The 12,939-nt window shown below is 42.7% G+C and overlaps 1 protein-coding gene across 1 annotated transcript; it reads right to left on the reverse strand.

Moving 5' to 3' along the window:
* Positions 1–2,135: 2,135 nt before the first annotated feature.
* Positions 2,136–6,738, reverse strand: LOC117263513 (membrane progestin receptor alpha-B-like). The gene is made up of 2 exons (XM_033636943.2): positions 6,602–6,738; positions 2,136–3,526 (listed from the first exon to the last, which is right to left on the reverse strand). The coding sequence occupies exon 2, from the start codon at positions 3,490–3,492 to the stop codon at positions 2,428–2,430; it is 1,065 nt and encodes a 354-aa protein (XP_033492834.1). The 5' UTR covers positions 3,493–3,526; positions 6,602–6,738; the 3' UTR covers positions 2,136–2,427.
* Positions 6,739–12,939: the final 6,201 nt, after the last annotated feature.

Below are 12,939 nucleotides of genomic sequence, written 5' to 3' on the forward strand. Positions count from 1 at the left end.
TTTCTAGCGCATTTTCAATCGCATTTCATTATTTTTCATTTCAAAACTGTTTTGAAGTCCATATTTTGCAGGTGAAGCAGTTCTTACTAGAATGTCTTGATTGGGAATCAAATGAATGCGAATACACTGACTTTATGATCTTGACTTTTAGATTTATTGCTTTCAAATCAGTGCTGCGGAGACAACTTCAAAGTGCTTATTCTCTGAAGTACAATGTTTGAGGTTCTACGTTGAGAAATGTGCACGAGTGCGTGTATAAAATATGCAGCACATGTGAATCCAGTCAGTACCGATATGGTGTGTTGATACTCCGAGATAATACTGATTACTCACTGATGTCCAATGATCCTCGGTTAACGCGACAGCATTCACAGGAGTTCCAGTTTAGTTGCTTTCTCTGATTCTTACAGGTCCTGTATGTGTGACACCATTTCTCCCTGTGACAGCGTATGAGCTTATATGACTGGTCACAACATGCAGACCTGAGGACATCCCACAGTCTGGAGACGTTCTTGATGCTGACTGTTTTGCAGTCAGTTGCCACCCATTCAGCAAGCACTGTGGTTGACTTCTTCGATTTAGTTTGAGTACCTGTGTGCTCAGCTCCTAGATGGCAGCTCAAAATCAAAGTACTTTGGTGATATTTTAATTCTGTTTGACACAATGTGCAAATTACTTTTGACTTCTTAACTGAGCCGTCTGGGAATTTGTTAACATAACATGAGCCTTTAAAAAGCACAGTGCCATCGTTATCTTCCATTTCTGCAGCAGCAGGAAGCCGCTGTGGTAGCTTACCTGGAAAAAAGGGTGCGTGGAAGTGACAAAATAGCAGCATGCGATTAACGCGATTTTTAAAAAATAACGCATTATGTTCGGTAATTGATCGCATCGTGATGACCGTGTTAACTCTGACAGCCCTAATATTTGTTAGTATATGTAATAAATGAATTGCCTGTTTTTAACCTGACAACATTTGCTGACTTACTTATCTTTACCAAGAAACAAATCCCTGCACAGGTCAGGTGTGCACAAGGGTGTCTCTGGGACTTAAGGAAATTCAGGACGTAGCTCAAACCTTTGTTGGCACTTGTTCTTCAGAAACAAGCTCTATTTTGATGTTTTTAATGCACGCTGGCACCTTATTTACATTCAAAGTCCAAAAAAATTCTCAGTGTGAATTAATTTATTTTTTTGTGAATTAGACACTGGTCGGCAGGCAACCCAACACCCTATCAGGGGCCAGATTTGGTCCACAGACCATGGGTTGAGTATCACTGGTGTATCACCTTTGAACCATTTCCATGATTAGCATTTTAAAACCCCATCATTTTGAGTTAAATATATGGCGACAGCATAAATAACAAAAACTAGAGTCAGTAACTTTCATAATATGTAAAATAAATATTTGCATATTTTTCACAAATCTGACCATGTCATCCACTGTTATCAGTTACAGCAGTGAGCTTATAAATGGTTATGTACTGTAGGCAGTGGCTTTTAAGTTTTGAGTATGTGATTTAGATTACTTTGACTCTTGAGTAAAAGCACTAGCCTTTGCTGATAAATGAAAAAAATGATGATACTGTGAATTATTTCAAAGATCCAATACAAATCAGTACCAAAATACTACCTCAGGATATCAATATGTATCCCTCTTGTAGGTTACTTACTGTGCTGTGATGAAATTTTCAAATTTCAGCAGCTATCTACGTAACACAAGCCAGCAGCGCATACGGTACGATTAGTTCCCTTTCTATCAAGCGGTCAGTAAGTCTGGAATAAGGATAGACCGATACATTGGCCGGCTGATATATCGGGCCGATATTTGAGTTTTTTACTTGTATCGGCATTGGCCGATACGTGCGTGGGTTCGCGGATTTATTTTTCCCTGTCATGATTTACAGACAGGCATCCACGGGCAGCTCTGTGTTGCCGGAAGACCCTGCAGCGCACATGCAGCGAATCCTACTGTGTACAGTAGTTGTTGTTTTATTTATGCTTCAGCTTAAATATTTGTTTATTTTATAAAGACATTACTAGAAGATTTAAGAGCAATGAACTCTTTTTTTATTTGAATGTATAATAATAATAATAATAATAATGATAATATTCTACCTGTTCTACCTCAACTTTCCATCTTGTTTTAGTATTTTTTTACTGTTCAATAAATGTTTCTTATTTTAAACTTGAGACCTGTAATATTTGTTATCGTGTCATTTTTTTGATGTAAATTGAGGGAGCAAAAGCAGTATCGGCCCCAAATATCGGCTCAAGAAAATCAGCAGTCCATAATCGGTCATCGGCTAAGGGTGATGGAAAAAAATTGGTATCGGCATCGGCCCTAAAAAATCCATATCGGTCTATCCCTAGTCTGGAAGGAAAGGCACATAAATGCTTCTGCATATAGTTCCTACAACATCTGGTCTATTATTTGCACTTGTTTTTCAAGTCTAGCACTTCTTTCACTTTCCTCAGCATGAAGGTAACTATCAGTGCACATACGACCAAAGAGACCACGTAGAACCCCACAAAGAGAGTGGCATCATTGCTCCCATGCAGATGTGAGTACAGCTGCCTGCGGCCCACGTAGTCGAGGTATGAGGCATGGATCTGACACAGGGTGCAGCACGTTAGTAGAACATGGAACACCTGATGGCTCTGTCCGACAAAATCGCACCGCCCTGGGAAGCAGCGCTCCAGCAGAGGGACGGTGAAGAAGAAGGTGCAGCTGAGAAAGAACGCCACCTGGCCAAAGTGGTAAATAAGGGCTGGGTCATCGCTGGCTGTAGACCATGACATGAGTCTTTTAACCACAGGACTGATGTCCCACATATAGGTAAGTCCTGAAGGCACCACCTGGCACACCTTACGCACCCACGGCGGTGAGTTGTGGTTGCAGTACTTGCCATAGCAGCATCCCAGGCATGACAGACAGTTGAGGATGGTGGCGACGGGCATGAAGATCCCATGCATGTATCTGTGCAAGCCCTCATCCACAGCATAGTAAAAGTGAACTACCGCACTGCCGTACTGATACTGTGCTACTCCTACATAGTCCAGATAGAAGAAGGTGTAGTGACAGAGCTCAGACTTTCCACCCAGCAGGTGAGCGATTACACTGCACGCCGAGTAGGTCAAGGAGGACAGGATAAGGATCATCAGGGGCCACGAATGCGGATCACCTACAAAGTCCACAGTCTCAGTGAGCTGTCGCAGTTTAATCAGAATAACTAAAAACGCCAGCAGGTGAGTCCAGACGTTGATGGTCTCATTGTGGCGCTGGAATAAAGACAGGAAGTAGTAACGCCAGTTCTGGTTGAGTGGTCTGTAGCCGGTGCCGATGTAACGCTCCCTGAAGTAGTGGGGAACATCGATGTCTCTTATGGTGCCGGGCATGGAGGGTGCAGCCTCAGTCAGCATCCGGGGAACCTCCCTGATCTGCTGCAGGGTGATGAACACTCGCCCGATTTTCTCCATCACAATGGTCGCCATATCTGTCAGTAGCTGATTGATGAACGCTGGGTCCCTGCAGAGATGTTAAGAGTTTACATTAACAAAAATTGACAGATCATTTAGTTGTGTATTGTAAAACTTCAATCAAAGGCCCAGTCCCTTTTACTAGCCCAGTGTAGCTACACATTGTGATGCCTAATAAAGACCTGTCTCAGTTAGACGCCTGGTCTGGTTGCCAAGCAGTTCATTGTTATAGAAGTTCTTCAGATGTATAAAACAGGTTGTTGGCTAAGCTCTTGAGCTAACATTACTTATCTGTTTAGTTAGTGCATACAAATATAAATGTGTAAACTTTTGTCAGTGAGATGCTACATGCTTCCCCATTCCCCACCTGATCCTTATTACCTGGAGCTTACCTATATGCACTTCAATATGAATGCTCCCCCCTGTGTTCAGTTTAATAACTGCATGTGTATATTTATTTTTGCCTTGTTTAGTTAAGGATAGAAGAAACAAACAAAACTATATTAAGGATCCAGCATGGGGGGCGGCAGTAGCTCTGTCCATAGGGACCTGGGTCTGGAACCGGAGGGTCATCTGCTTAAGTCCCTGTCCGGACCAAATATGGAGTGTGGACTGGTGGCATGTCACTGTTTACGTCACAGGCTGAGCTACACGTTTTGTTACTTGCTCACGCCCCCCATTGCCCCGAAAAAGGCACATTCTGTATAAGCAAAAGTAGGTAGGCGGCATTTTGCTGCACTCCGCGACTTTGTTTTTATACTGCCAATGCTGACAAAAGACTGAATGGGCTTTTCTGCAAATTTGCACAATTCCTATTTAAAAAGGGCTTAAGACCTGTTGTCCTCGATCGTGGACACTTTTTGTGCCATCTAGTGGTAGTAAGAGGACAATACACTAATCCATGTAAAAACACGATCATCTCTGCCAAGTCAGTCTGCAGCAGATCCCTACACAAAAGTGGACAAGGTCCAAAATCTGACCACATTTAATAGTTGAAACTTGTTTATTTATGATTAATAACTTATAGTTTGATATGCCATACAATAGCAACAGTCACAGCAACGGTGAGACGCTGTTAACTAGAAAGTACTCGTTTGAAGACATTAGGCCCGTTTCCACCGCAGGAACTTCGGGGTAATTTTACGGGGCCGGGGCTGTTGGGGCGTGTCTCCACCGCAGGAACCACCCCCGAAGGACAGAGTTCCGGAACTTTTACAGGGGCTAAACAAGTCCCTGCCTCGGAGTAGGTACTCAGAACGGCCCCGAGAAACTCCTGGCTGGGGCTTGGGGATTACTTAGTGCTGATTGGACATACTCAAGGCGGGATGTGACGTTTTGTAATTAATAACAGTGCCGTAGGGCTCTGATTAATAACATGGTTATCGTAGATTAGCTGGGCTAACGTTAGCTGTTAGCGGTGTCTGTAATAACTCAATAAACGCTCAATATTTTTTCCAGCGGATATCTTAGTTACAACATGATTGAACTAGCAAAGCAGTTTTGTGTTGCTATGTGTGGTATTTATTCAGTTTTGGGAAATCACGATGTCTAGAAAGCATCAGCTGACAGGGACAGCTAACAGCAGCAGCAAAGCTAACATCAGGACGTCATCTGTTAAAAGCCTCCCGTTGTCGGATACGACATGAAACTACTCCAGTTAGCTCAATCATGTTGTAACTAAGACATCCGCTGGAAAAAATATTTTTTTCACAGACCGTGACCGGAGTTATTACAGACACCGCTAACGGCTAACGGCGTCCCTACGCCCCTACATCGCCCCGGTCAAAATGGTCGCGCAACGATTACGTCACATACAGAGCCCCGTAACTTCACAGGAACCTTCCTCCTACTCCGCAAGGCTATTCAAGAGAAGGCTGAAACACGGGGTCAAACATGGGGGGATTGCACATGTGCAGTAAAATCTGGTCCGCACTTCCTCAAAGGCTCAGTAGATGGCGTGAGACCACGGAATAAAGGGGATGTGTATGCATGTCATTTTCACAGCTTATTATTGGACTGTCACTGGTGGCCTGCATTGTGGGTGAGAATGACAGAGATGCAATTCCGACAACTTCAGGCAGCCGCCGTCCAAAAGTCCAAGCAGACCGCACCAAGCGCACTCCTTGATCGCCTGAGCGGATCCTGCGCTTTTTATCTAGCGCCCCTGCTGTCACTCTCCAGCATTGCAGCTCAAGTTACACTGCGCATGTGCACTCCCCCCATGTTTGACCCCGTGTCTCAGCCTTCTCTTGAATAGCCTTGCTGCGGTTGAGAGGACCAAGCGAGAGGACGTTCCTGTAGTAGTTCCTGCCCCCAGATAGTACCAGGAACTTCTTCAGTGGAAACGGGCCTATTGGGAATTTATCATCAGCTCATTGAAGGACACTGGGACTTTATTATTGTTTCTTTTGAGGACATTGCGATTATACTTATCAGGTCCTACTCATCCAAAATAACTAGGAGAGTGAAAAAATTGAACTTCCCTTTTAGAATTAATAAAGTATATCTTCTTCTTCTCTTCTTCATCTTAAACTAAGCACTGTGCGCATGTCCTTACCAGAGGTGGATAAAGTAGCGGAGCATTATAGAGCAGGCCTCACTTAATGCCAAGTAACAGTAATTGAGTTAAGCCAATTAAGTGCTTACTGTCTGGGTCTTTACAGTGTGACACTTCACCTTAAACAGGAGTAGCTAAATATTTGGTGTATTTATCACACAGAAATAAGATTGAGACTTCTGAAGTTATTCTCAGAAATACAGCAAGTAATTGTTGTTGGAACCGGAGGGCCTAATTTATATTAGGCCTACATGAATTTTCTGTCTTTCTTCCTTTTTTAAATGTCAGTATGTTTGCACACACCCTCCCTTCGTCTTCCAGCCGCCCCTGGTGACAACATGCAGCTGTGTGTCAAATATCCCCAACACACTGACTTCATCTGGCTTCACTGACCCGGGTCGTGTCGGTTTAGACTCAGCAGTGTGTCTGCTACTGTAAATGTTCACGACTGAACCCGACACAGTCCGGTAAAGTTCTGCCGCAGCCTGAAACACACGCGTAACTTTCTAAAACCGGGTGCGCATCACTTTTACATGACACCGAGCTGATTACTGAGCTTTAACTCACCTTACTGAGACCCCTTGGTTCCTTCAGTGTCCGCAGCTGAATCGGCCTCTTCCTCCTCCTCCTCCTCGTCTTGTCGTCTGCAGAGACAAATATTCAACAGATTGAATCTTGCTCTCAAGTGAGAAGGAGAAGTCAGCGTCAAGCTGCTGAACGGCCTTTGAATATAACCGGAAGTATGATGAGCGTGCCAAAATAAAAGCGCCATCCCAGGGAAAAATATGAGCAACAAGTTTCTGACCTTTATTGTTCATTTCTTTATTTTATCTGGGGAATTGTTTATTAATAAACAGAAGTTCTTAGGTTCACAACCCCCTTTACATATTTTTTGATTGGATTTAATTGAATTTAATTTTTAGAATATTACAAAAAATTTTTATGAAACTCCTGATGTGAAATTATCTGGTTGTTTGTTTTTTTTGTTGTTGGTTTTCTAATCTTCATTCTTACTTTTCTTTTATTTGTTCATCTTTTTATTTGATTTTATTATATTATTTTATTTTATTTATTGCAAAAAAAGTAACAGCAATAAAACAGTAATTAGAAACAGAAAAACAACATGAGCACCATAAATACATGCAGATTGGAATTAGTGAAATATAGTAAACAATTTTTTGGAAAATAAAAGCATAAACAAGTGAAAAAAAATCTAAAACTATTTTTAAAATTTAAATTCTACATTTATTTTTTTCTATTTCATTTTTATTATTATCATTACTATGATTAATTATTTTATTCATTTATTTATTTATTTAAATTTTTTTTTCTTTCTTTTTTTTGAAAAGGTAGGCCTTTATTAATCCCTAGAGAAACTCAGGTGTTGTTGCAGCACAGACAGAAATAAGTACAGATAAATAGAGAAGTAGAAATTACAACAATAATAATTGAAAAATTGCAATAAGAAAATACACAAGAATAACACATAATTAATAAGTTAATACAGCCTGTAATTAGCCTGGGTTATATGACTAAACAGTAGACTCATCCATCTCCAGGATTTAAATATATTGCTCACCTTCAGTGGCAATAACCTGCACCATTGTGCCTGGTTATGAAGGTTATGAAACGTCAGTGAGTGTTTTATTTTGGTGAGTGACACCGGAAACACTGTTGTGCCTGTAGCTTTGTAGACACCGGGTGAATAAGGAGGAAGAAGGTGCTTTTTATATATAAAGACTAAAAGGAAAAAACTACGACAGACAGCTTTGACTCAAACCGCTTTAACCCTGTCAGATGTGTGAACATGAAACAGCTGATCAGGCTGCAGTTGTAAAGACAGTTGTTTCATGATGTGTTCATGTGCAAATGGATTTTATACAATTACTGACAAACCTCCTGCAAGCTCAGGAGTTGAACAGTCTGATTCCTCTGTGGCTGCAAAGTGGAAAAAGTGACTTTAAGTAGCATTTAAATGGGAACATTTGTAGTAAAAGAGAGAAAAGCAGAGTGAGTTATTCTGACTGTGTGGGTGTGAACTCCTGCAACATTCTTTGTCAGTGAATCTGCTCAGGGGAGCCTCCCCCCCCCCAATACTCCACTGCCATACTGTACTACAGAGACAGAGAGACCCTCCACCTCATAGTCAGAGCTGAGTACATTAATTACATACACTCAATTTTAAAATTCCAGCAAAAATCAAGATTACTGGAAAACAAATACATGGGCATTCCTGCAAAATTTCTTATGAAGATAAAAGTGACCACGAGGCCACGGAGGACTGATCTCCTATGTAAAAAGTGGGGCATGTTTCCACAAGAGCCTGAATGGTGTGGGCTGTGTTTGCAGAGTGTGTGTACAGATTTATGCTGGTATTGTTGAAATGTGGTCATGTTCTTTCACAATGGATGGACATAATCAAGGAGGTCTTTATAAGATGGAAAAGATGACTTTTTCTGAGAGGTCTAGAAAATGGGAGAAGAATTTAAATCTATTTGTCCGGAAATTTTCCTGTAACTTGCTATTTATTGGGGTCAAGTAGGCTCAGTTGGGCTTTTACATGTTGACTTGAAATGTTATTAAAAATGTACAGTTTTAAACAGTATAAAACCACAATAAAATACATAAAACACAATCCACATACTACAATCCACATACCGCTACACTACAATACAAACATCAAGACATATCCTGAGTGCAGAGCTGATCTTCTTCAAGGGGCTGTTCTTAAATTGTGTAGGCCCAACATATTGTCTGTGGGGCACATGTAAAGCTCTGGGTAGCCTTGTACTAAAATGACCAACTGCTCCATATTTACCACAGTCTGATATTTTATGGAAGAAGGGAAAGATATCTGACAGCTGTGACTGGTTTATCTGAGGGTGCATCCATCGTGCCCTGAAAAACAGATGCTCAGGAACACGTGCGTGCCGCAATGGCATCGCTCTGGTGTTTGAGTGCGCCTGCTGCATGTGTACATTAAAAACAATGAATATGAAGGCACAAAAAAACGCGGCATGTGTACAGCCCTTTAATCATTCATTGTGTACAGAGCACTTTCAGACTTATACCCTGTGACATCACAACTTTGAGTTCCAACACTTCAGTTTTTGGAGAGTTGTTGTGTTTACGTACATCTTGTGATGCTTCTCCTCTACGTCATTACATAATGACTGCAGCCTTTAGCCAGGAGGTTGTGTCGTCAGATGGTTACCAGCACTCACTGGGTGTTTCGACCCTTAAACATAACACCCTCCTGCTGGCGGGTCAGCAGTGGTGGCCAGCCACTACTCACTCCCTCCCGGCTGCCAGCTTGCCTCCTCCCTCCTGCTCCATATCCAACACGAGGCTCTCTCTGCCACCTCCCCCAGTCTTCGTACCGCCTTCTTCCTCTCACTTCCTGTCAGTCCCACTGCTGTCAACAACTTCAGCGAGCACGGCTAACACTTTGTAATGGCGCCACCTGTATCTGCCTTGGGACAGAGCGATGTTGCAGCCTGACAGGATGTGTGCCATGGTCCCGTTTTTCCCACAGAGCTTGCACATTGGGTCGTCTCTCATGCCCCATCTGTGCAGGTTCACAGGGGTTGGTAGGGTGTCATAGACGGCCCTCAGGAAGAAGGAGATCCGGAATGGCTTGAGTCTCCATAGGTCTGCCATGTCAGCTTCCTCTTTGGGAGGTCCCACCTTGTCCAGGCTCGCTAGGATCCTAGCTCCACCACTCCCGCCTTCCTCTGCTCTTCTTCTAGGTTCCTTATTTCTGCCTGGACCATGGTTCGCCTCTCCCTTGGGTTGGCTTTTCTCCACTTTTGAAAGTGGGTCATCCCCAGACCTTGCCTGCCTGTGCAGGGTGCTCCGATGATGTCTTTGAGCTTGAGATTTCCTTCCGCTTGGGCCAGTGCTGTAGAGGCCTCCCATTTCCATCCTGACATGGTCTTTATCCCCGCTTCCCGGACCTTGTTGTCTCTTGAGTCCCTAAAGCTTATGGCAACCCTGCACTTTGCCACCCTGAATTCCTCAACGAGGGATGACAGAGGTAGTTGTAGTTGCCCAGATCTGATGTACAGCCCGATTGATGTGAAACTTGGAGGGACTCCAAGCCACCTCCTAAGGTGCTCGTTGATCTTTCGCTCCACTCCTTCCATTGCTGTTAATGGGACTTTGTACACCGTCATCAGCCACATCAGTCTGGGAAGCAGGCCGTGTTGGTATGGCCATGCCCTAAACTTTCCAGGGAGTCCAGATTTTTCGATGTTCTTCAACCATCTCTCCACTTGCTTCTCAGTAGCCTGGTTCCAGACCATAGACCCCGCCCACTCAACTGAGTAGGCTTGCATCTCTGGTCTGGCATACTGCAATGAATTTGCAATTTATCTCGTCCAAATGATGGAAGGACCAATGAATGCCGGGGGTGGGGGCGGGTCTAGTGATTAGCCAATCAGCGCCATGCTGAAGTCAAGCTGTACGGCGGTGGGTAACTGGTGAGGATAGCAACAATGGCGACCGCTACAGATCCTGCAGACCACATTAACAATGCTATCGAGGTATTTCGCAACTACTCGCGTTAATGGAGGACCAAATTAAGGAAGCTGCTAAACTGGATTAACGGCGATGCAGCTGGGCGTGCACGACAACGGAGACATTTTAAACGGGCAATGCTCGCTTGTTTTCGGCACCCCCGAGGCATGGATACTAATGACGTCAGATTCTGGGTGAGTCGTTGATCTCTACTGATTGGTTAGGGACAAATCAAATTCCCTCCCCCTTGTAAATCGCCTTCAATGGAGGTGATGTCAGACTGAAGGTTCTGGGAGCTTCAATCTGACACTCAGGCTAGCTTCTCAGTGCTGTGGACGGTGTTTCTGTCCTTCAGTGACTCGTCATACCACTTTCCCAGACACTTGATGGGATTATCCTTGATGGATGGAATGACCTCACCTTGTATGAGGTTATACTTGTCTGTGATGTTGCCTTTCCTGATAGAAACCTTATAGAAATATAACAGAGATCCATAACACAGTCTAAAAGTAACAATATTAAGGTAGTTTTCAGAATTTTAGGTGGTTTTCTTGGTAATCGACAGAAAAAATCCACCAAAATTTACCAGATATACCTAATTCACCTCAAGTAGCAAGATCCGAGTTAGGCTACCAAAAGTAGTCTGGCACCTGTCTTCACATCTTGTAGTTTTTGCATCAGTTTTTGCTTGAATATTTAAGTGCTTCCAACAGAGCAATGCTAGCTGTGTCCATGTTTCAGTCTTTGTGCCAAGATAAGCTGTCTATTTCCTGGCTGTAGCTTCATGTTCATTACACAGATATGGGAGTGTTTTCTTTCTTCTCTTGGCAAAAAAGTGAATAAGCATTTTGAAAATATGCTTTAAGTATAGTTTTACCTTTTGTTTTAAGGATGTGCTTTGCCATGTTCTGTGATATGTCAGAAAACTGTTATGACTCTTATCCAGCCTATGTAGCACAATTAAGTTAATCCAGTTTCCATCAGAGATCTCCTTTTCTGTTTGGCACCAAGACAGCCGAGCTCCCTGTTACATAACCCTTTAGCCTGAAACAATGGTGAGAATTGGCCCCGGGGGTTTGAGCTCTGCTGAATGCGAACCCTCCAGTGTGCCTGCATATTTCCTAGAACTCAGCGTTACCATTGAAACAAAAGAGCACATAACAGTCTCCAGTAATGACAGGTTCAGACATCTATCTGTGATTGCTTCATTTTAAACTGTAGTTAGAGTGCTGAAGCCTTCGAAAACACACACGACATACAGTGGGACAATTTTACCAGAAAAAAAGAAGTAAGAAATTTCTTAGAGACATATTAAAACCCTGGGGACATTTTGGTCTGTCCTTCCTTTGTAAAAAGATGTTTGAGGTATTTTACTGAAGAGACAGCAAGTGATCAACTGTTTACATACTTGTGAGTGTGTGTGTATACATAAGGATGACAACAGGAAGGGGAAAGCACCGCAGATGTAAAAGAGCTCCGCACTCTGACTGTGCAGTTCTCTGAAACAACACCAGGAACAGCAGGTTCACCTGCAGACTGAGAACTGGGGTTAAGCACACATATAGTTGTTTCTGCTCAGAGTGCAATCAAGTGTTTTTTTCTGTCCAGGAGGAAATTAGTTCACAGTGTACCAGGCAACAGAAACTGTGGTCCACTTACAATGACAGAGACTAAATTTGGCTCAACCAGTTTTACTTTAGAGGCAGGGTATCATCACAGGAATGTTACAGGGTTAAATTTACATGATACCTGAAAAACTGGGGACATTTACATGTGTAAAGACCCAACGGCAACAATAAGATAACACAAATTAGTCATGTGCACACAGGGCAAATGAAGCTACAGCTGCATGGAGGCAAATAGATGAGACTCATTAGAAAAGCCTTGGGTACTTTGGATTAATGACATTTTATAAATTAAAATCAGAGTCAAATTATAGCTTAGACCTGCTGTACAAATATCTAAGTCTATATCACGTATCTTTTAGGAAATTGTCGTCCATCCTGAGCAGTGAAATTACGCATTTATTTTCACTTTGATCTTTCATCTGAATATATTCAGTCTCTCTATGTGTGTATCTGAGTTCCCCATTAATAAACAGACTGTATATTTGAAGCTCAGCACACCCTCAGCTCTGGACTGGGAGGATCTCTCAAGTGTTGCATTCAGTAGTAACTCTGTTTCTCATCACCGTTTTAAGTATAGACATCTGGTATCTGATAAACACACATTTCTACTGAAGGTTTTCACGCCGTCACTCCCTCACTCGGTCCATTTATCTCTCTCACAAATATTTACACACTTCCTGTTGCTAACCACACTTGCTTGCTCAATAATTTCATTTCCTGTGTCAGGTCTATTTCATCTCTCATTGCTCTAATATTCTC

The sequence above is a fragment of the Epinephelus lanceolatus genome, chromosome 16, assembly GCF_041903045.1.
Source record: "Epinephelus lanceolatus isolate andai-2023 chromosome 16, ASM4190304v1, whole genome shotgun sequence".
Taxonomy (NCBI): domain Eukaryota; kingdom Metazoa; phylum Chordata; class Actinopteri; order Perciformes; family Serranidae; genus Epinephelus; species Epinephelus lanceolatus.